The sequence below is a fragment of the Panthera uncia genome, chromosome D1 (genome assembly GCF_023721935.1).
Source record: "Panthera uncia isolate 11264 chromosome D1, Puncia_PCG_1.0, whole genome shotgun sequence".
Taxonomy (NCBI): Eukaryota; Metazoa; Chordata; class Mammalia; order Carnivora; family Felidae; genus Panthera; species Panthera uncia.
In genome coordinates, this window is record NC_064808.1 from 54,471,363 (window position 1) to 54,496,139 (window position 24,777).

Sequence of the window (24,777 nt, forward strand, 5' to 3'; positions counted from 1 at the left end):
ATGCTGCATACCTGAAACTGAAGTAATAGTGTGTGTCAACTATACTTAAATTAAAAAAAAAAAACACCAAAAAAAAAGAAAAAGTGTGAGAAAAAAAAAAAAAAAAAAAAAAAAGAAAGGAAGGAAGGAAGAAGGTAATATTATAATGGGAATACAAAGGCTCTGGAAGGTTAAAAAAATTTGCCTAAGGCCAAGTATGGGAGAGAATGATTCCAGGAAGAGTGCTCTCTGAGCTCAGAGCGGAGTTCTTAAAGAACAAGGTGATGCTATCAGGGGACAATGGCAGTCCAGACAGAGGGACAACATACACAAAGAGAGAAGTAGGAAACAGCTTGGTATGCAGTTCAGGAAAAAGATCAGCTTTCAGGATCAGCAGACCTGGGCTCAAATATCTATTTTTGGTTTTGTTTTATGGCCTCTTACTGTGACTATGGCTTTCTCAACTGTCAAATAGTGATAAGAAGCTGTACCATGAAAAACCGGTTTAAAATCAAACATGATATGTGAAACTGTGCATCACAGGGCTAGGTCCATGGTAGGTATTCAATAAATGTTACCTCCCTTCCTTTCCCCTAGATGACAATTCAACAATCCTTAGTTGTAAGAATGCCATTTCCATCTCCATTGAACCCCAGACATATCTCTCTTCTACAAGTTCCCAAGCTTTACCAGGGCTTTTGGAGGCACAGTACACCAAAAGTCATTCAGCAAGTTATTTGGTAATGCCCTTAACCACCGTTTTTCAAAATGAGAACTATTTTCACACCACTTACCTGTGTAGGCCATGTTCTTAGGGTTGCCATAAGGAGCCCCAGGCTGCACGGGGCTATAAACAGGGTTCATTGTGGAAGACTGAGGATCCTATACAGAAACAAAGAAAATAGCACTGATTATTGATTGTTCATTTTCCCTGACATCAGTTTCCCTTCTATAATCTTCAACTTATACTCACAGAGAACAACATGGTATAGCAGAAAGAAGCAAAAAGCCATTTGTTTGTACTTGGCCCTATGCTATACACTTTTCTCCTTATACAAATGAAGATACTGAGAAGCAGAGAGGTGATACAACTTGCCTAATGTCAACCCAGACCTTTTGGCTTTTAGTTCAGAACCAGACCCACTATCCCACAGATGACTCTGCCACTGGTATACTGTGTGGCATTGGCCAAGTCACTTCCCCTCTCCGGACTCTAACATCGTGATGTCAAATCAATTAGTTTAGGCTCTCTGAGGTCTTTTCCAATGCTAAGGATGCCAGTCCGGGAGTTGGGTAAGGATGCACTTCTACTGTTCATCAGGGGAGTGTAAGAGCCAAACAATAAATACACAGACTATTAGGAAGAGCAGCAAGTGTCTCACCAACCCTTTGCACCTGCAGAGGACAAGATACCAGTTACTAACAGATTTGGGAAAAATGGAAATTTATCACCACTGAGAATTTTAATGCAAAACACAGTCAAGATCTCTTTCAAAATTTGTTCAACAGAAAGAAACTTGGAAATCTGTGTGCAGTAAGTATCACCTGCACAAGTGCTTTGTTAATTACCTTAATGAAGCACATTCTCCATTCTGATTAATGGAAAAATCTGTCATTAAACTCTGTTTTACAGCCCATTTGTCCCATCTTGTTTAGAGAACCATCTCTGACACATAGGCCAGTACATGTTTGAAAAACTTGTCTCTACAAATATATTATCTACACTTCATAAAAATCAAACAATTCTCTCCTAACTAGGCTCACATGATGGATGGGCAATTTTTTAGGTCATTAACTTCTCTTATAGCACCTCAGGACAGGAAACAAGCCAAATGTCAAGACAGGCAGTCAACAGCTGGCTTGATGACAATTGCTCTGAGATTAATTAAGTCTCTCCAGGCTTCTGGAATGAGAGGTGGAGTAAAGATGGGTTCCCAAGGAGAGGAAGGCAGGGTGGTCAAACAGGCAAAAAGGAAAATGCTACTGGTTAATTCCAGAGGCTAGAACTTCCTGAAAGGTAGCCAATGGGCAGCCCTGGCAAATGACCCCAAGGCAACAGGCTAGATTAAACTACTACCAGTAAATGAACTGAAAACTTGAGGATGAAGGTTACAGGATATATATATATTTCGGCACAATTTAAGGAGAAAATACCCCTTGCATCCAGAGTTATCTAAGAATATGGCCAGGTAACATTCTCTCTCTAAATATAAGCACTCTCCTTAACAGATACTGGGAGAATTAAAAAAGATCTCAGAATGTCAAAATACACCACCAACTGTCAGGTGGTGCACACATGTAAATGATGATGGTGATGATGTGATGGCAGCAACAACACAGAAGACAACTTGTACACTTTTCCTGCCTTAGGTCTCTCTTCTACCCAACTAGTTCTTTGCTAAATAATGTGGCGTAAGCAAGACTGTTAAAGTGCTAAGCAGCACAACTGGCCCTGTAAAATCTAGTCACACTCCTAATAAGAAGGTAATCCATGTTGCTGATTGGGCAAGGTATGAAAATGTTTTTCATAACCAAAGAAACTCAAAAACTTTGGAAATGGTTTCCTCCTGCTCCAAAATGAGGGCCTCAGCCTCAAAAGGATATCTTGACTGGGGAGCACCCCACAACAGCATTGATTCCAAGCCCTACTGATGACTGACAGAAATGAGATATTCCATGGGTTCAAAATTTGGATTAAGAATGTGACAGCCACTTCTGGGGAAGCTGCTTGCAGGAAGACACGGTCCCTGGCTTTCAAGGGTAAGTCAACCCTTTACGAGAGAATCCACATACTCTTAATAGTTTCAGGGACAGACTAAACATGAGTAGGAAGATCACAAGCTCTATGATCAGACAGATTTAGGTTCAAATCCTAGCACTGCCACCTACCAAATGTGGGACCACAGGCCACTAACCTTTCTGAGCTTCAGTTTCCTCTAGCCTCAAAATGGAAAATATTACATACTTTATAAAGGTGTTGTAAGGTTTTCTTAAAACAGATTTATTGAGGTATAATTTACATATAGTAAAACTTACCCCTTTGGGGTATATAGTTCTATGACCCCTGAAAATGTGTAGTCATACAAACACCACCACAAGTAAAATATAAAGCATTTTCATCACCCCAAAAAGTTCTCTCATCTTTGTATTCAATACCCTCCCATTGATTCCCAGCCTGTGACAACCACTGATCTGTTTTCTGTTGCTCTATATATACACACATAACACCTTTTACTTTATAGATGAAATAAGTGAAGCTGAAAAAAGGTAATGAACAGCCCAAGGTCACAAAGCAAGTTAAGGGCAGGGTCAAGACTAGCACCCCAAATGGATCAAAGACCTAAATGAAAGAGCTGAAATACAAAACTCATACAAGAAGGAAGAAAATACAGGCATAAACCTTTGTAACCTTGGACTGGCAATGGTTTCTTAAATATACCAAGAGTACAAACAACCAAAGGAAAAAAAATACACTGGATTAATCAAAACTAAAAACTTTTGTGCTTTAAAGACACCATTAAGAAAGTGAAAGACAACCCAGAGAAGGAGAGAAATTTGCTGACCATATACAGTTGACCCTTGAACAATGCAGGGGTTAGGGGTGCCAAACCCCTGTGCAGTCCAAAATCTGTATGTAACTTTGACTCTCCCAAAACTTAACTACTAAGAACCTACTGCTGACTGGAGAATATAAACATTCGAATAACACGTATTTTGTCTATGTATTACATACTGTATTTTTGTAATAAAGCTAGAAAAAGAAAATGTTATTAAGGAAATCATAAGGAAAATACATTTACAGTATTGTACAGTAAAAAAAAATCCACGCGTAAGCGGACCCACACAGTTCAAACCCATGTTGTTCAAGGGTCAACTGTATAGGATAGGGGATTGGGGTTTTTTTAAGGTTTTGTTGTTGTTGTTGTTGTTTTAATTCTGAGAGAGCAAGAGCACAAGTGGGGGAGCCGCAGACAGAAAGGGGGACAGAGAAAATTCCAAGCAGGCACTGCATAGACAGTGCAGAGACCGACATGGGGCTAGAACCCATGAACTCTGAGATCATGACCTGAGGCAACATCAAGAATCAGATGCTTAACTGAGTCACCCAAGTGCCCCGGGTATTGTATTTGTATATAAATATAAATACCTGTATTTAAAAAATATAAAGAACTCTTATCTTGGGGTGCCTGGGTGGCTCAGTCAGTTAAGTGTCTGACTTCCACTCAGGTCATGATCTTGTGGTTCATGAGTTTGAACCACAGAGCATTGGGCTCTGTGCTGACAGTCCATAGCCTGGAGCCTGTTTCGAATTCTGTCTCCCTCTCTCTCTCTGCCCCTCCCCCAGTCGCTGTCTTTCTCAAAAATAAACATTAAAAAAATTTTTTTGGAAAAAAAAAAAAAAACTCTTATCTTTACTCAATAATAAAAAGGCCAATAACTCAATTAAAAAATGGGCAAAGGATCTGAACACACATTTCTTCAAAGAAGTTATATAAATGATATAATGAGATACTACTTCTCTACACTAAATGGCTAAAATAAAAAGATAACAAAAAGTGTTGACAAGTGTGTGAAGAAAATGGAACCCTCATACAAAGCTGGTGGGAATGTAAAACGACACAGTCACTTTAGAAATAAATCTGATAGTTCCTCAAATAATTAAACAGAGTTACGATATAATCCAGCAATGCCACTCCTAGGTATATACCACAGAGAAATGAAAACACATGCCCATATGAATGTTCACAGCAGCATTATTCATGATAGTCAAAAAATGGAAACAGGGGTGGCTTAGTCAGTGAAGCATGCAACTTTTTTTTTTTTTTTTGACATTTATTTATTGTTGAGAGACAGAGAGACAGAGCACAAGTGGGGAGGGGCAGAGACAGAAGGAGACAGAATCCGAAGCAGGCTCCAGGCTCTGAGCTGTCAGCACAGAACCTGACGTGGGGCTCGAACTCACAAACTGTGAGATCATGACCTAAGCCGAAGTTGGACCCTCGACCAACTGAGCCACCCAGGTGCCCCGAAGCATGTAACTCTTCATTTCAGCTCAGGATGATCTCATGGTCAGTCAGGGATCAAACTCTGCATGAAGCCTTCTTGGGAGTCTCTCTCTGCCCCTCCCCCACCTCACTCTCTCTCTCAAAACAAAAAGAGGGAAACAACCTAAATGTTCAACTGGTGAATGGATAAATGGAATGTGATACATCCATACAATGAAATATTTGGCAATAAAAAGAAATGGAGTATTGATACATGATACAACATAAATGAATCTTGAAAACATTACATTAAGTGAAAGAAACCAGTCACAAAAGGTCACATATTACATGATTCCATTTATATGAAATTTCAAGAATAGGCAAACCTATAGAGACAAAGGTAGATTAATGGTTGCCTAGATTAGTTCATGACACATGAAACCTAATAACTTCCAAATCCACATTTTCTCACAATAATTATTATAACGTAACACTCAACCACACATCCACACCCACATACACCCTACTTTCATAACATTTCTTCCTGATCACTCCTTAAGCAATTCAAACCCACCATACCCAAAAGTAAACTCAGAATCTTTTCCCAGCCCCATTCTTTCATCCTGTATTGCCTGTCTCAGAGTTACTGACAATCCATCCACCTAGCACCTAAGACAAAAACCTGGAAGTTATCCTAAATGCCACCCACTCTTTCACACCTGATCATGAGCTCCCAAAAAACCCTACTGCCCCTGTTTGAAGTTTCATCATCTCTTGTCTAAACTACTACAACAGTGTCAAGAAGTCTATTTTTCCACATTCTAACCCAGTCTACCTCATCCTTGATATTCATTATTAAAACAAAGGTTGGATGGGTTACTCTCCTCAAAGGCTTTGGGAATAAAATCCAAATTCTTTCACATGGTGTACAATATTCTCTATGCTCTATGGGATAGGGCTTAGGAATCTATGCATTTATGTTTCCAAGGAGATTTTGAAGCCCAAATAGTTTGAAGACAATGCCTGAGACTCTCTTTCCCAAATGTCATTTGTCCCACATAAACTTGATAGAAGAACAACAAATATTCCTACCTACACTTGAGCTGGGAGAGGAGGAGAGACAAAATTTTCTAAAAAGTAAAATATATTGTATATCAGATAGTGGTAAATGCAATAGAGAAATCCACTGAGGGTAGACAAGGAGTGCTGGCCGGGGGAGGGGAAGTGCAATTTTTTAAATGGCTAGAGTGTCATTGAGTGACATCTAAGCAATGAATAAGTTGAAGAAGCAAGCCATACAGCTGAGAGGAAACTGTCCAAGTAGAGGAAACAGCAAATGCAAATGCCCTGAAGTGGAACTATGTCTGAGAAACACCATGGAGGCCACTTTAGCTAAAAAGCAGCGAATGAAAGGGAAAAGAGTAGACAGTGACATCAGACAGGTAATAAGGGCCAAATCATGCAGAGCCTTGTAGACCAGTATAAGGAATTTGTTTTTTATTTGAAATAAGAAGCCACTGGAGTACTTTGCGCAGAAGAGTGACATGATTTGACTTCATTTTAAGACTACTTTGGCTGCTGAGCTGAGATCAGATGGCAGGAAGGCAAATGGAAAAGGGAAATTAGTCAGGATGCTATTTGAAATAATCCAGATGAAGAATAATGGTGGCTTGAAACAGGGTGGTAGCAGTGGTGATAGTGGTGGTGGAAAGTAGTCATATTTTGGATATATTTTGAAGAACAGGCTGACAGAAATTACCAATGGATTGAATATGGAGTATGAGAAGGAGAAAGACATTAAGGATGACTCCAAAGCTAACTTGAGAAATTGGAATAATAAAAATAACCACTTACTGGGATGAGAACTATGAAGAGAGCATGTTTGGGAGTGAAAAACAAATTTGGATTTGGACTTAAATTTGTGATACCTAAGAATACTACTACTGATTGATAGTACAATCTATCAATGATTGATAGTACATTACTACAATGATTGATACACAATGGGTATTGTGTAGGGATTAACCACTACCAATATTATAAATATTACCTCTATTACCGGCAGCTACTATTTACTGAACATCTACCAGGTGACAGGCACTGCGCTAGAGACTTACCTTATTAAGTCCCTATAAGTCTTAAAAGGTCACAGTGATCTTGCAATATAGGTATTATTTTCACTGTATTATAGATAAATAAACTTAAGTCTAGAGAAATAAAGCAAACTATCCAAAGTCTCATTACTAAGAATTGAGAAAGGTCAGTTTCATAACCAGGTCTGTCTGATTCCAATGTCTAAGCTACTTCCACCATGCGAGATGAAGTTCCTAGTCTCCCAAACCCAGCACTAGATTCTCCTCTGGAATGGCAGGCCCTGAGCCCTTCCCTTTAACTCAGGATCCCTTGTGACCTTGACAGATTCCTCTCATGGAGGCAGTTCATATCTACCTGCTGGGTCCCAGCGGGGCACACACAGTCAGTTACAAGAGAATAAAAGCACTGCCTGCCTGACTTCTACAATCTCAGCTGCCATACACTCCCTACCCATCTGACCTGATTTCACTTCTTTAGTAAGAAAAGTAAGTGCCCACTGTGCACATCCTTCCTAGCTATCTCTCCAGAGCCAAGTATGGAGTTGCCCCTGCTTCCTGGGGCTGAACCACAGCAAGTCTACATTTCTTGTGCCGGCGAACACAACTGTGTAATAGCTTCCTTCTCATCTTATTCAGAATAAAATCCAAAATCCTTATAAAAGTCTACAAGGCCTTCTATGATCTGACCTCACATGCCCACATCTCTGATTGCAACTCCTACTACTACTACTGCCTTGCTTTCTCCACTCCAATCACAATGACCTCCTTGTTCTCTGAACACAGCATGCATGCTTACATCTCAGGATCTTTGCACTTGCTCTTCCCCCCACCCAGAATGCCCTTCGCCCAGATATCCAAATAGTATACTCCCTCACTTCAATCAGGTCTCATCTCTTACCAGAAATGACTTCTTTACCTTAACCCACCTACCTAAAATACTTCCTCCAAAGATGTTATTCTCTGTCCCATCATCCTGTTTTACCTTTCCTATTGATACCTATCACTACCTTATATATTTTCTTACCTATTTATTTTCTCCCCAATTAGAGTAAGTTCCATAAGAATATGGATTCTGTTTGTCTTGTATCCCCAGCACCCAAAATATTACCCAGCACAGAACGGACACTAAATACATAGTAGTTGAATGAATAATGAACCATCCTTCATATTCTCCAAAAGACAACTCTGAAAAAAGCGTCAAAGTGCTTGCCACTTCTTGGCATATCCCAGTGAACTACTTGGCTCCACATCTACCCAGTATTTATTTCCATTGTCCATAGAAGCCTCCATTGGTAGTTCACTCCTCTAATTGCAGAATAAGCAGTGGTGAGCCAGAATAACATGTGAGAGAGAAAACAGGTCCTAAAAACTTCCCTCCTGGAGCAGCTAGCAGCTTTCATACCCAGACTGTTCTGCAAGTGACCTGTTGCTGCTCCCCCAAAAAACACGTGAACTATTTCTTTCAAACCAACAGTAAAACCTATGAGCATAAAATGACAAGGAAAAAAAAAAGCCCATGGATTCAGGATGAGTACTTGGAAGTACTACATGCACAACAGGTTGCAGCATTAAAAATTAGTGTTGTAGCTTGCAAACTACTTTAAAATTTTCAAAGAATTTTACCATTTACAAAGTGTTTTACAGTTTATGAAAATTTTAACTACTATTTCACTTGATACTTTGAGGTAAGCAATGCAAATTAACTTCATTTGACAGATAAAGGAATGAAAGCTCAAATGTTTATTGCACTTTGGATGGGTACTGTACAGAAAAGAGAAAGATGGTGTCTGCCCAAAGAAGGTTATGGTCTAGCTGGGGAATTTTTAAAGTTCAATAAAAATAAAGATGCCAAAAATAATACAAGGAGACAGAAATTCTGGAATGCTTAAATTGCTCAGCAAACCTTCTCCCTAAAAAGCAACAAAACTGGATAAAATTGTCAAAAACAACCAATTCAGGCCTCTGAAAATTAACCAAAGGCATACATACATCAAACTGAGAAAGGATTATTCAGGAAAAATTATTGAACCATACTAAGAACGTGAGAATCTGTGGCATTTTAGCCTAGAGCTGCCCTTATCTCCCAACCCCCAGCTTGCTGGGAGTAATTCTGTCAGAGCAGGCCAGGCCAGGCCAGGCCAAGAGGATGACTGGAGCCAGAGTGGGCTGATTTAATCTGAAGCTGAGCATAGAAAATCAGCTCTGGATACTGCCCAGCATCACAATAGGGTGACAATCTGAGGAACAATAGTAAACAATCCAGGAAGGCCACTACTGGAGCTAGACAAAGGTCATACTATTAGTATTAGGTAGGGCAGGCAACAGAGCAGATAAACCAGAAATTTAAAAGGGCATACTAGGGAACCAAACAGCCATAATGGGTCTTGGTAAGACCTACTATGGGATCCCTGGTGGTAAAACTTCACAGTTGCTAAGGAGAAACTGGAGAGGGTCCTAGCTATCTACTGACTCTATGTGAATGTAAGGCCTTGAACACACTGAAACTAAAGGCTGATGCAGAATTGTAAGTTGTCTGAAATTTGAATGCATTCCCCAAATGACAAACAGATCCTATAGCAAAGAGTACAAAATTTCCTGGCCTAGGGGTTAAGCCAATCATTGACCACTAATCTACATTGACCCAGGGGTGACTTTTAAGAAGCCAAGTTTAAAAATTAAAACAATAGTTTTAAAAGTGTGACCAGAATAAACTACATTCATGTTAAATAAATAACTAAATATTCATGTTTTAAAAAAAGACATCAGTAGTCACACACTGCAGAAGAGATAGTCACTACAGAATAGTCTAAGCAAGTTACTAAATAAACAAAAACACCCAGCAACAATATCCCCCAACCTCCAAGGGGGAAGAATCTGAATCAAGAGTTGCTACAATATATTATCTAGAACATGTAGTTTTCAACCAAAAAAAAAAAAAAAAAAAAAGAATCATGCAAAGAAACAGTGAAGTGTGCCCCATTTACTAAGGAAAAAAAAAAAGACCATAGATACTGACTCAAGGGAGCCCAGATATTGGAATCAGCAGATAAATATTTTAAAACAGCTATTATAAATTAATAAAAGGAAACCATATTTAAAGAATTAAATGAAAGTATGATCATAATAACTCATCAAATAGAGAATATCAACATATAGAAATTATAAAAATAAAAGAACCAAATGGAAACTGTATTCTGAAATAAAATATTCAAGGATTCAACAACAAATCTGAGCTGACAGAGAAAAAAATCATCAAATCCAAAGACAGATCAATATAGATTACACAATCTGAAAAACAAAAATAAAAATAAACTGAGTGAGTGACCTGTAGGAAATATCAATCAAACCAACATGTAAGTAATGGGAGTTCCAGAAAGAGGAAAGAAAAAAAAAAATGAGCAGAAAATATTTGAAGACATAATGGCTAAAAGCTTCCCAAATTTGATTTTAAAAACAAATAGGGGTGCCTGGGTGGCTCACTGGTTGAGGGTCCAACTCGATTTCGGCTCAGGTCATGATTTCGGCTGAGGGTCAAGTCCTGTTTCTGGCTCCACACTGGGCATGGAGCCTGCCTGAAATTTTCTCTCTCTCTCTCTCTCTGCTCCTCTGCCCTGCTCTGCTCATGCTCTCTCTCCCTCCCTCTCAAATTAAAAAAACAAGAAAGAAAACATTAAACTACACATGTAAGATAGATAATGAACTCCAAGTTGGCTAAACACAAAAAATATCCATACCTGTGTACATCACAGTAAAAACTGCAGAAAGCCAAAGAGAAATTTTTGAGAGTGGCAAGAGAAAACAATCTGTCAGATAAAAGGGAACAAGATTAACAGCTCACTTCTCATCAGAAATAATGGAGGCTAGAGGCAGTGGAATGATATATAAAATGTGCTAAAACAAAAAAAAGTAAACATATTAATCAAGATTTATAACCCCCTTGGAACCACAGAAGAGCCTGAAAAGTCAAAGCAATCCTGAGAAAGAACAAAGCTGGAGGTATCACAATTCCAGATTTCAAGATATACTATAAAGCTGTAGTAATCAAAACAAGTATGGTATTGGCACAAAAAACAGACACACAGATCAAAGGAACAGAATAAAGACCCCAGAAATAAACCCACATTTCATGGTCAATTAATCTATGATAAAGGAGACAAGAATATACAATGGCTAAAAGACAGTCTTTTCAATAAATGGTACTGGAAAGACTGGACAGCTACATATAAGAGAATGAAACTGGACCACTTCTGAACACCATACACAAAAACAAACACAAAACAATAAAGACATAAATGTGAGACTTAAAACCATAAAAATCCTAGAGAACACAGTTATCTCTCTAATATCAGCCATAGCAACATTTTTCTAGATATGTTTCCTAAGGCAAGGGAAACAAAAGCAAAAATAAACTATTGGGACTACATCAAAATAAAAAGCTTTTGCACAGTGAAGGAAACCATCAACAAAATGAAAAGACAACACACTGAATGGGAGAAGATACTTGCAAATGATGTATCTGATCAGGATCTGATACCCAAAATATATAAAGAACTTATACAACTTGGGACGCCTGGGTGGCTCACTGGGTTAAGCAACTGACTTCAGCTCAAGTGATGATATCACAGTTCATGAGTTTGAGCCCCACATCAGGTTCTGTGCTGACAGGTCAGAGCCTGGAGCCTGTTTCAGATTCTGTGTCCCCCTCTCTGTCTCTGCCCCTCCCCCACTTGTGCCCTGTCTCTCTCTCTCTCAAAAATAAACAAACATTAAAATTTTTTTTAAAAAGAACTTATACAACACCAAAAAAAAGCAAAAAAAATTAAAAACAAACAAACAAACAACAATCTGATTAAAAAATGGGAAGAGGACCTGAACAGACATTTTTCCAAAGACATAAAGATGGCCAACAGATACATGAAAAGCTCAGTATCAGTCACTGACAGGGAAATGCAAATCAAAACCACAATGAGATACCATCTCATGCCTGTATGAATGGCTAAAATCAGGAATACAAGAAACAACAAATGTTGGTAAGCATGTGGAGAAAAAGGAACCCCCATGTACTGCTGGTGGTAATGCAAATTGATACAGTCACTGTGGAAAACAGTATGGAGGTTCCTCAAAAAATTAAAGATATATGATCCAATAATTCCACTATTGGGTATTTACCCAAGAAAAATGAAAACACTAATTCAAAAAGATATATGCACCCCTATGTTTATTGTAGCATTATTTACAATAACCAAGACATGAAAACAACCTAAGTGTCCATAAATAGACAAATGGGTAAAGAAAACATATATACACACACACATATACAATGGAATACTACCCAGCCATAAAAAAGGATGAGATCATGCCATTTGAGACAACATGGATGGACCTAGAGGGTATTATGCTAAGTGAAATAAGGCAGACTGAGAAAGACAAATATCATTATGATTCCATTCATAAATGGAATCTATAAAAAATAAATAAAACAGAAAGCAGAATCAGGACTATAAACAAAAAACAAACTGATAGTTGTCAGAGGGGAGGGTGTTGGAAGGGCTGGGCAAAAGGGTGTGGAGAGGAGAGGGAGATACAGGCCTCCAGTTATGGAATGAGTGAGTCAGGGGAATATAAAGCAGAGCATGAGGAATACAGTCAGTGACAATGTAATAGCATTATAATGGGACAGATGATAGCTATACTTGGGTGAACATAGTATAATGTATAAACTTATCAAACCACTGAGTTGTATACTTAAAATATCTAACACTGTGTCAACTTTTCTCAAAAAATAAAATAAAAATAAAAAATAGAGGCAGCTGGGTGGCTAAGTGGGTTAAGCATCCATCTTCAGCTCAGGCCATGATTTAGCAGTTCGTGGGTTTGAACTCCACATTGGGCTCTGTGCTGACAGCTCAGAGCCTGGAGCCTGCTTCAGATGCTGTGTCTCCCTCTCTCTCTGTCCCTCCCCCGCTTGCACTCTCCCTCTCTCTCTCTCTCAAAAATGAACATTAAAAAAATAAATTAAAAATTAAATATCCTCCTTAAAAAAAGATTTATAACCCCAGCAAAACTATATTCAAAACTGAAGGCAAAAATAAAGGCATTCCCACATAATGACTGAGATAATTCACTGGCAGCAACCTGCCTTTCTAAAAATACTAAAGATGGCACAAAAACAGACACTCAGATCAATGGAACAGAATAGAGAACCCAGAAATGGACCCACAGACGTATGGCCAACTAATCTTTGACAAAGCAGGAAAGAATATCCAATGGAATAAAGACTGTCTCTTCAGCACATGGTGCTGGGAAAACTGGATAGCGACATGCAGAAAAATGAACCTGGACCACTTTCTCACACCATACACAAAAATAAAATGGATAAAACACCTAAATGTAAGATAGGAAGCCATCAAAATCCTCTAGGAGAAAGCAGGCAAAAAACTCTTTGCTTTTGGCCGCAGCAAATTCTTACTCAACACGTCTCCAGAGGCAAGGGAAACAAAAGCAAAATGAATTATTAGGACCTCATCAAAATAAAAAGCTTCTGCACAGCGAAGAAAACAATCAGCAAAACTAAAAGGCAACCAACAGAATGGGAGAAGATATCTGCAAATGACTTATCAGATAAAGGGTTAGTATCCAAAATCTATGAAGAACTTATCAAACTCTATATCCAAAAAACAAATAATCCAGTGAAGAAATGGGCAAAAGATATGAATAGACACTTCTCCAAGAAGACATCCAGATGGCCAACTGACACATTAAAAATGCTCCACATCACTCATCATCAGGGAAATACAAATCAAAACCACAATGAGATACCACCTCACACCTGTCAGAATGGCTAACATGAGCAACTCAGGCAACAACAGATGTTGGCGAGGATGCAGAGAAAGACAATCTCTTTTGCACTGCTGGTGGAATGCAAACTGGTGCAGCCACTCTGGAAAACAGTATGGAGGTTCCTCAAAAAATTAAAAATAGAACTACCCTACGACCCAGCAATTACACTACTAGGTATTTATCCAAGGGATACAGGTATGCTGTTTCGAAGGGGCACATGCACCCCAATGTTTATAGCAGCACTATCAACAATAGCCGAAGTATGGAAAGAGCCCAAATGTCCATTGATGGATGAATGGATAAAGAAGATGTGGTGTGTGTGTGTGTGTGTATATATGTATGTGTGTGTGTGTGTATATTTATATATATATAAAATATATATTTATATATATATATATATACATACATATATATATACATACATACAATGGAGTATTACTCGGCAATCAAAAAGAATGAAATCTTGCCATTTGCAGCTACGTGGATGGAACTAGAGGGTATTAAGCTATGTGAAATTAGAGAAAGACAAATATATGACTTCACTCACATGAGGGCTTTAAGACACAAAACAGATGAACACAAGGGAAGGGAAGCAAAAATAATATAAAAACAGGGAGGGGGACAAAACAGAAGAGACTCTTGGGGCGCCTGGGTGGCTTGGTCGGTTAAGCGTCCGACTTCGGCTCAGGTCATGATCTCACGGTCCCTGAGTTCGAGCCCCGCGTCGGGCTCTGGGCAGATGGCTCAGAGCCTGGAGCCTGTTTCAGATTCTGTGTCTCCCTCTCTCTCTGCCCCTCCCCTGTTCATGCTCTGTCTCTCTCTCTGTCTCAAAAATAAATAAACATTAAAAAAAATTTAAAAAAAAAGAGACTCTTAAATATGAAGAACAAACAAAGGATTACTGGAGGGGTTGTGGGAGGGGGGATGGGCTAAATGGGTAAGGGGCATTAAGGAATCTACTCTTGAAATCACTATTGTACTATCTGCTAACTAACTTGGATGTAAATTTAAAAAATAAAATAAAAAATAAATTAAAACAAACAAACAAACAAATAAATAAATAAATAAAAATAGTAAAGAAATACTGAGGCTATCAGGCTGAAAGGAAATGGTACCAGAGTGTAATTCAAATCCACGTGAAAAAATAAAGAACACCTGTAGAGGTGATTATGTAGGTAAAAAGTATAAATATTTTTCTCTTATATACTGTCTTTTATATGAAAACAATAACTCCAAAACTGTATTATTGGGCATATTATATATAAAGATTTGACTTATATAAAAACAAGTAAAGGAGAGGGGGGAATGGAATTATATTGAAACAAAGTTTCTATATTTTACTGAAATTCATTTAGTTTGTATCTGAGTAGATTATATGTGAAGCAGACTGTAATAAATACAATAATTTGTAATAAATTAAGATATATATTTAATTCCCAAAACAACAAAGAAAATATCAGCAAGAAAAAGGAAAAAACCAATGATACATATCACAACATGAATTAACCTTGAAAATATCATGCAATAAAAGCAGCTGGAGCAAAAGACCACATACTATATTATTCTATTTATATGAAATGTTCAGAAAAGGCAAATTTATAGAGGCAGACAGATCTTTGGTTACCTGGGATTTGGAGTAGGAATGGGGATTGATAGCACATGGGAGCAAGAGATCTCTACAGGGTAATAAAAATGGTCTAAAACCATTTTAGTGATTTTAGTGATAGTTGTACAATTCTGTAAATTTACTAAAATCACTGAATTGTATACTTAAGGGTGAATATTATCATATATAAGTTATATCTCAATAAAGTGGTTTAAAAATACAAATTAGTGTTTCAAGAAATAGTTCCAGATTTTTTATAACTAAAAGTATTGTCATTTAGTTCAACACCTTCATTTTATACACATGAAGATACCTCCTGTGCCAGGCTCTGTGCAAAGTGTTAGAGATAACAGGACACAATTTCTATTCCTGAGGTATTTATAAGAAAGAAACAGACATAGAAATTGACAACTAAAAGCAATACAGTACTGTTATTATATTGAGTGTTTAGAATTTATAACTAACTAAAGGATGGTAGTCAGGGAAAGAACGCTAGAACTACCACTAGGTGGCAAAACACTCAGTTAAAGGATTCTAATTCCTAGTGCCTCCTGTAGTTAGGTGTGGCTATGTAATTAGTTTTGCTCAATGAGATACAATTCAAATATCGTTAGCCTTCTATTAAAGGCTACTTAAAGGGAACAGTGTTATCTGCAGGCCCAGCTTTCTCCACTTACTCCTTCCTGCTATCTAGAATTAGGACACAATGGATTGGAATTCATCAGCCTTCTCTTCCATGATGTAACCTTGAGAATAGAAGTCTCAAATCAAGGATGGTAGAAGGAGCCTGTGTCCTTGATGATTTCATGGAACAATCAGGTCAGGCCTGGACTGCCTACCTCTGTACTTCTTTTACATGAGAGAATAAAACCTTATATTTCCAACCCACTGTTATTTTAGACTGTTGTAGCTGAACCTAGTTCTATTTGAGGGAGAGATGTTGAAGATTTAAAAAACTGTCATTCGATCTGTTTTGAATGATGAGGGGAATTCTACAGAAGGCAAAGGAAAGGACATTCATGAAACTAAGTCATGAGCGAGCAAGGCAGGATGTCAAGCAGCTCTGAACAACTGGAGCACAGAATCTAAGTGAAACATGATTAAGGATATTATCATCCTATACTCATTTCTCAGTTGTGTCTACACAGTTCTTATGAAGAATCTCAGAAGGCCAGACAGGGCATGACTACAGGCCATTTTATGATCCCAGAGCTCTCTGAACTTCTGTTATAAATACTCGTTGCAGCTGTAATTTGCTTGTGCAACTCTTTTCTTCCTGCTACATTTGAAGCACCATGAGGTCAAGGGACCATATGTTTTATCCACTCCTAAATTTCTAGAAAAGGGCCTGGTATAAAGCAGGGTGCTCAGTAAACATCTGTTGATTAGGCAAGATGAATGAATTAACGGGTAAATAAAAATAAACCTTTATTGGAATTCAACAGTTTCATATCACATATTGCTTCTTCTGAGCAAACAAATTTAAGAAAAGTCCATTTCAGTGGGTTTTTCCCCTTAATTTTATCAGTATGATGATACACAAGGAAGGCCAGTTTTTATAATAGATGTCTGCTTCTTTATACGTCTGCCAAATGTAATCAAACTGCCCATTAGATTTCCATTTTACAGCTCTGTATATATCATTTCATCTTAGAAAACGTTTCAATTTAAAGGTGAAATGGAGGAGAACTCTGATTTCTAGGATCTGCTAAGAGGATCTCAATATCAAAAAGGTTTCCACTGTTAACAGAAAGCTCTTTTCATGTAAAACTTCAACAACCACCTCTTGTGCCTGCCTGCCTGTAAATGATATGCTCATCTGCAAAATGTCACATTCTAACCACCAGAGCATTCAGTCCACCGAAACAGCTTTAAGAAAATGGCTTTTTTTCTTTTTTAATATAAGCGATGAATCATAGGAATCCACCCCCAAAACCAAGAGCCCACTGTATACACTGTATGTTAGTCAACTTGACAATAAATTATATTAAAAAAAAAAAAAAAGAAAATGGCTTTTTTGCTCATCAAAAACATAACAAAATTGTCTCTCCAGTCACATGTTTGCAAATAATACAAGATTTCTTCTCAGGGTTTTTTTTTCTAAGGGCAAACAAATTTCAGAGGGAAACTCCCTTAATATACAATCCAAGTATCCATTAAACATCACAAGTAGTTGGGACTTACATTGTCATTTCTCTGCCCTTAAAAGAACTCACCTTTTAATGGGGAAACATCTGCAAATAAAAATTACTATAATAAAAGTGCTATACTAAAAGTGTTTAAACAGAGCAAGGATGTCATTCTGCTTTGCAGAAGAATTAAGAAAGCTTTCATAGTGTAGCAGTTTTACAGCTTAAAAGGATGGTGCAAGAGTTAACAATTACTAAGAATCAGAGAAGTTAAATAATTTTTCAAGATCCCATAGATAGCTAGTGGCAAGCCAAAGACTAAAACCTGGGTCTTTAGATCCCAAGTCTAGTCTTTTCTATGACATCATGCTATTTCCCAATCCAGAAGGGATACCTAAAATGGCTGTAATCTTAAAATAGCCTTTTCCTGCCTTCACACTTTATAATCCAGCAGGTATTATCTTTTTTCTTTTTTAATTTTTTTTTTCAACGTTTATTTTATTTTTTGGGACAGAGAGAGACAGAGCATGAACGGGGGAGGGACAGAGAGAGAGGGAGACACAGAATCAGAAACAGGCTCCAGGCTCTGAGCCATCAGCCCAGAGCCTGACGCGGGGCTCGAACTCACGGACCGTGAGATCGTGACCTGGCTGAAGCCGGACGCTTAACCGACTGCACCACCCAGGCGCCCCGGTATTATCTTTTTTGAGTTCCCCTGAACATGCCATACTTTCTTGCCTCTGAGTCTTTCCAACACTGCTGTTCGCTGTGCCTGACTGAAATACCATCCTTTCTCCATCATTCAGGGGTTCTCCCTGATCTACCCTATCTCTTAATCTGGGTAATTCCTCCTCTTCTCTTCAGGGCTCAATTAGATGTCACTTTCACTGGGAAGCTTCTGTAGTATTTATCACACTCTTTTTTTTTTTTTTTTAACGTTTATTTCTTTTTGAGACAGAGAGAGACAGAGCATGAACAGGGGAGGGTCAGAGAGAGGGAGACACAGAATCCGAAACAGGCTCCAGGCTCTGAGCCGTCAGCACAGAGCCCGACGCGGGGCTCGAACCCACGGACTGCGAGATCATGACCTGAGCTGAAGTCGGCCGCTCAACCCACTGAGCCACCCAGGCGCCCCAGTCACACTCTTAACATAATTATATCACACTCCCAACTCCTGCCAAGTCCATGAAAGCAGAGATGTGTCTTGTCAGACTTTTATTCCTAATACCTAGCACAAAGTCAGGAACACAGTGTGTGCCTGGAAACTATTCACTGAACAAACTGATTGCATACCACAGTTTCACAACCGCATAATACAATGATCTTAAATTATCACATACCTCTGAAGCAAAGTTATAATTTGCTAGAAATGGATTGCTATAGGCAGACTTGCTATATAACATCCCAAGCTATAGGAAATAGTCAACACGCATTTCTAGAGAAGCTATAAATCAGAGCCTCTCTTTAATGGTTACTGACAAGAGGCTAGATTTGCAATGCAAATATATAAGCCAGATTTTATCTTCTTAGAAGAGGCCTGTAATATAATATAAAAGTACCAGTGCTACTTTTCAAAAGTACAACTGCCATATTACCTATGACATCCAGCTGCAGAGAGCTAGTTGGAAGAGGCCTATGGTCATGGCATCCAAATACCTTTATTTATTTATTTTTTTGAAGGAAAACAAAAACAAAAACTGAGGCACAGAGAAAGGAAGGGACTACCCCAGAAATACATGGCAAGTTAGGGTCATGGATTGGGTCCTTAACAAAACCCAGGTCTCCAACTTTACACTGGAGGCTTTCTACCATCTCTCCTTGATATCATTCTCTGCATGGACAGATGAACAGACGATTAGATGGGAAGACAGACAAATGGACAAGATAGCTATATGAAAACACAGTCCCAATAAAGCCCCTCTTCCCCCTTTTGCTGGTAATAAGTCTTACGTGGCATTTTAGATTGATCTGTCATGAGACACAGGATACTAAGGAAATCTAAAGAAATAAAGGTATTCATTGAAGTACCTATTCAGTCAAAGTGTTCTACCAGAATATGTTAGTTCTCTGGAGCAAACCCACAAAGCCCACTAGACTGGCAATTCTCAACAGCAAGTTTATAGCACACAAAGTTATGATCCTTCCTAGGGAAGCAACATGTGCAAAGTGCTACCTAGAAACTTCATATAATAGTTAAGAACATAGGTTTTTAAGTCATAGCACATGTGAGGCCTTGTATGCCACACTTAATTTCAGTTTCCTCTTCTGTAGAGTGGAAATACTAGTGTTAACTATATCCTAGGATTGTTGGGAGGACTAAATAAGACAATACATGTTTTGCCAGAGTACAAACACGTAACAAATGTTGATTTTTATCATTATTGCATCTGGGGAAACATCCTCATCACATATGATTTTCAATGCCTTGGACCCACAATTTCTATAGGGACAGGACTGTTAGACTTTAGACTTTAGACTGTTCTCTTCCTGGGTCTGAGGTTTTAGAAGGGTAATTAGCCTCAAAAGGCTAAGAGGAGTATTAATTTCACCTTGAGGCCATCTGTTCCAGGAATGCAATTATCTCATCTATAACATGGAAATTGAGCCCTACCATATAATCTAAAGAAATGCTATGAAGATAAATAGGGAGCGACGAAAAATTAAATTAATAAAGTGACATATCTGTGTTTTAGAATGACATTTCATGAGAAGTTGGAGGATGAACTGGCAGAATAGAAACAAGAACTAAAAAGGAAGAGTGGAAATACAAAAGAAGGAAAGAACATAGAAATTATTTCAGAGTCATAAGTGATAGGTTTTAGAAACTCTATACAGGGCTCAATGAGGAGAAAGTAAGGAGTTTCTAGGTAAGCAGTGAAATATGGCATTCATTTTTGAACAAGCAGAGGCAAAGATGTCCAGTGAACAACTGGAAATCAATATGATCTGAGATGACAACTGCTGTGAACTAACTACCCACCAACCATTAGTTCATTTGCTTAGAGGTCAGCAGTAGTCCAACAAGGGTATAAAGGCAGTAAGGAATGAAGGAACATGGAGGAAGAGTAACAGGACAGCAAGCAGAACATGCTGTCAGATGTAATTCAGAGCCAAGTAGGACTCCCAGAAAGCATGTCTTTAGAACCTTCTCAGCTGTTAAAGGAGCAAGCCTGCTTGGCTCCCAGTATGCTTGCTTGCTTTCTTCCTTTAGTCAACAAACCTTCACTGGGTGTTTATGTTATACCAGGCCCAGTACCAGCATTAAGGATATAGAGATGAAGGGCGCCTAGGTGGCTCAGTCGGTTAAGTGTCCAACTTCGGCTCAGGTCGTGATCTTGCGGTTCATGGGTTTGAGCCCCGCATCAGGCTCTGTGCTGACAGCTCAGAGCCTGGAGCCTGCTTTAGATTCTGTGTCTCCCTCTCTCTCTCTCTGCCCCACCTCCACTCATGCTGTGTCTCTCAAAAATACATTAAAATGTTTTAGACAATTAAAAAAAAGGATACAGAGATGAGTATAAGTTATGATACCTGCCCTTAAGGACCTTGGAGCTAGCAGACAAGGGAAACATATCAAGAGTCAAATAAGGACACCCACACGCTTTGGTAGGGACAAACACAGGGATATAAAGAGCCTAACTCCATGCACTCTTTTCTCCAGGATGTCTTCCCTAAATATTATTATTAGCTAGTATTTGTGGAATGCTTCCTATGAGCCAGGCATTTTTCTTAGACCTTTACATATATTAACTATTTAATTTTCACAACCACCCTATGAAGTAGGTACTATTATTCCCTTTTTACCATTGGGGAAACTGAACAGCCTGGCCTATGATGAACTCTCTCCTCTGAGCTCCCATAATCCTCACAAAGCATTTTATATCTTCACACAGTGCTTTGTATCATTAGCTTTTTAAAAATACTCCTTGAAGATAAAGCCATAATTTATGTCTTTATTTTTCAAAGGGCCCAGCACAGGACCAAGTATCTACAAGTATTCAGTATTTGCTGAACATCAAAATGACTGTCCATTGTCCAAGTTTTACATCAGATCCTAAAAAGAGCAATCATTTCTTATTCATACATCAAGTCCATAATAATTATTCAGTCTGAGCCAATCGCTGGTGCCAGGTATAAGCTAAATAGAAATAAACCAGACAAAGAGCTTACCATCAAGTTTACTGTGGCAACCACTAATGTCAGCCATTGTTTAAAATGAGCTCTATTTTCTTCAGACATTAGAGCCAGAGATACATGTGTGTCTTCTGAGAATAAACTATCAGTTGAAAGAATAGATGGGCGAATGACAGACACTCTGAATCTTGGACCAGACCTTGCTGTGGCCACCAGAAAGCTCAGAGTTGAATTTGCTACCAAATCTTAGCAAAAAAAAACAAAAGCAAAAACAAAAACAAAAAACTCCTGGTACTAAATTTATCTTGGCTTCATTTATTCTGTTTTCCTTATTTTCCCCCTTCATTGTGAATCTCTTTATTTACTTTTGATCCTATTATGTTATGATATTTGAAAAACTAATTCCCTTCAGGGGGAAAAAAAAAAGATGAGCATGTAGAATTTAACTGGTCAAACTGCAGATGGTATGATCAGTCTCCCAGGTCCAAATCTCTGCTGAAGAACTGGATACAAACCAGGCAGCGCGTGCAAGTCAGGAGTGCAGATCTCAACTGTTCTGCCTCTGTGCTCTAATAAAGGGAGGAGGTCTCTGCTGAAGGAACTATATTGCTTCAGGAAAAGCCCCCCACTTATAAGTTTTAAACTCCCTCATTTATGGCTAGGAAGGTTCTGAAACTAGACCATGTTGAACTAGACACTCCCTCTGACTTAACAGGAGCAAGTCTCTTAGAATCAATTTCTTTATCTATTCCTATCTACCTACTTCTCAAGGCTGTTCTGAATGAGATATGAAAACATTTAACTGTACAGTAGTACACAAATGTAAGGTATTAGGGAGAAGGGGGTTCATTATTTGTAATTCAATATGAGAATGGGGTACCTAGGTGGTTCAGTTGGTTAAGCATCTGACTCTTGATTTTGGCTCAGGTTATGATCCCAAGGTTGTAGGACTGAGCCCTGAGTTGGGTTCCACACTGAGCGTGGAGCCTGCTTAAGATTCTCTCTCTCTTTTTCCTCTGCCTCCATCCCCACCTTGCACTCTTTATTTCTAAAATAAAATAAATAGAATAGAATAGAATAGAATAGAATAGAATAAAACGTGAGAATGGTCAACTCGTTTAGGCAAGCAATCTTGTAGGCACTGGACACTCAAAACACTGGAGGATTTTTTGTTTGTGGTGGTAAAATATGTATCACAAAATTTACCAATTTAACCATTTTTAAGTGTATAGTTCTGAGGCATAAAATACATTCACACTATTGTGCAACTATCACCACCATCCATCTCCAGAATTTTTTCATCTTCCCTAATTGAAACTCTGTACCTACTAAAGACTAACTCTCCCCATTCTCTCCTCCCCCAACAACCACCATTCCACTTTCTATCTCTATGAATTTACTTATTCTAGGAACCTTGTATAAGAGGAATTACACATGTCCCTTATGACTGACTTATTTCACTTAGCATAACATTGCCAAGGTTTATCTGTTGTAACATCAAGACATTGATTTTTAAAACGTTCCAGACTTCCTGTTTTAGATAAAGATGATCACAAACTAGAAGTCTGACCACCATTTATTAGCTTTTCAAGATAAAATCAAAAGCTCACTGCAGGATTTTTTTTTTCCCCCTCACGTGCCACTGGGATTTCCAAATTGATTTGTAATCTGGAACAACTATTTCTGAATAGATCCCTCAGATGAAGCAACCTGAAAATAAATTCCAGCATGTTCATTAGGAAGCAAAATGACCCTCAGTAAAAAAGACAAAGTGGTATCAATGTTTGAATATATAAATTAATGCTTCGAACAAGATCCAATCTACTTTGGCACTGCCAAGCATATTTTCTTGCAGGAGAATAATGTGCATCTGTCTGCTTTTTGTAATACACCTATAAATGTTTCTTATTCCAAAGCAGTATGTTTTTAATATTTGCAAATAAATTTATATTATCCACATGGATTATTATTTTGAATGTTTATTTATTTTGAGGGGTGGTAGGGTGGTTCAGTAAGTTAGGCATCCGATTTTGGCTCAGGTCATCATCTCATGGATCCTGGGTTCAAATCCCGCATGAAGCGCTCTGCTGTCACTGTAGAGCCTGCTTCGGATCCTCTGTCCCTTCCCGACTCTCATGTGTGTACACTCAGGCGCACACTCTCTCTCAAAAGTGAATAAACATTAAAAAAATAAAAAATAAAAATAGGGGTGCCTGAGTGGCTGGCTCAGTCGGTTAAGCGTCTGACTTCGGCTCAGGTCACAATCTCATGGTTTGTGAGTTTGAGCCCCATGTCGGGCTCTGTGCTGACAGCTTGGAGCCTGTTTCAGATTCTGTGTCTCCCTCTCTCTCTGCCCCTCCCCTGCTCACGTTCTGTCTCCGTCTCAAAAATAAACATTAAAAAAAAATTTTTTTTTTAAATAAAAATAAATGTTAGAGAGAGCACTCGTGTGGGCCGGGGGAGCGGCAGAGAAAGGGGAGAAAGATCCCAAGCAGACCCCATGCGGTCAGCACAGAGCCCAAAGCAGGGCTTGATCCCACAGTCCATGAGATCATGACCTGAGGTGAAATCAAGAGTCGGAAGCTTAACGGACTGAGCCCCCAGGGCGCCCACAAGTGGATAATTTTTTAACCAGCAAATCATATCTTATTCCAAATGTCACTGGAAAACCAATTTGAATAATCTTACTACAAACAATTAGAAAAGACCACCTCCTTCTCAGTTGGGAACGTCATTAGCTGCTGCACCCAACCCCACCCCTGGACCCCCAGGCTGTTTCTCATCTTCCAGACTTCACTCCTATGTGGCTTGTACATTGCATTTTCTGACTCTTACCTCTCTCCCCTCTTCATCTCCTGACCTTTTCCACTGTTCCCTCTGGGTCTCCAGGTTAGCAAAATCCTGTTTTTTTCACATCTTTTTTTAATTTCCCCCCCCCCCCCCCCGTGCCTTCTTGCTCTAAGTGAAATCTAGCAGTCCCTGACAATGTTTCCTTTGCAGCCCTAGCAAATGGG

The 24,777-nt window shown here is 38.7% G+C and overlaps 1 protein-coding gene across 4 annotated transcripts in view; it reads right to left on the bottom strand.

Annotated features, from left to right (window-relative positions):
• The window catches only part of FAM168A (family with sequence similarity 168 member A), a 199,052-nt gene that overhangs the window by 59,216 nt on the left and 115,059 nt on the right, over positions 1-24,777 (bottom strand). For all 4 annotated transcript variants that reach the window (XM_049619500.1, XM_049619491.1, XM_049619513.1 and 1 more), the window contains one exon: positions 774-861. In XM_049619500.1, the coding sequence (XP_049475457.1) occupies positions 774-843 (70 nt within the window). In that variant the 5' untranslated portion in view covers positions 844-861. The remainder of the gene's footprint in view (positions 1-773; positions 862-24,777) is intronic.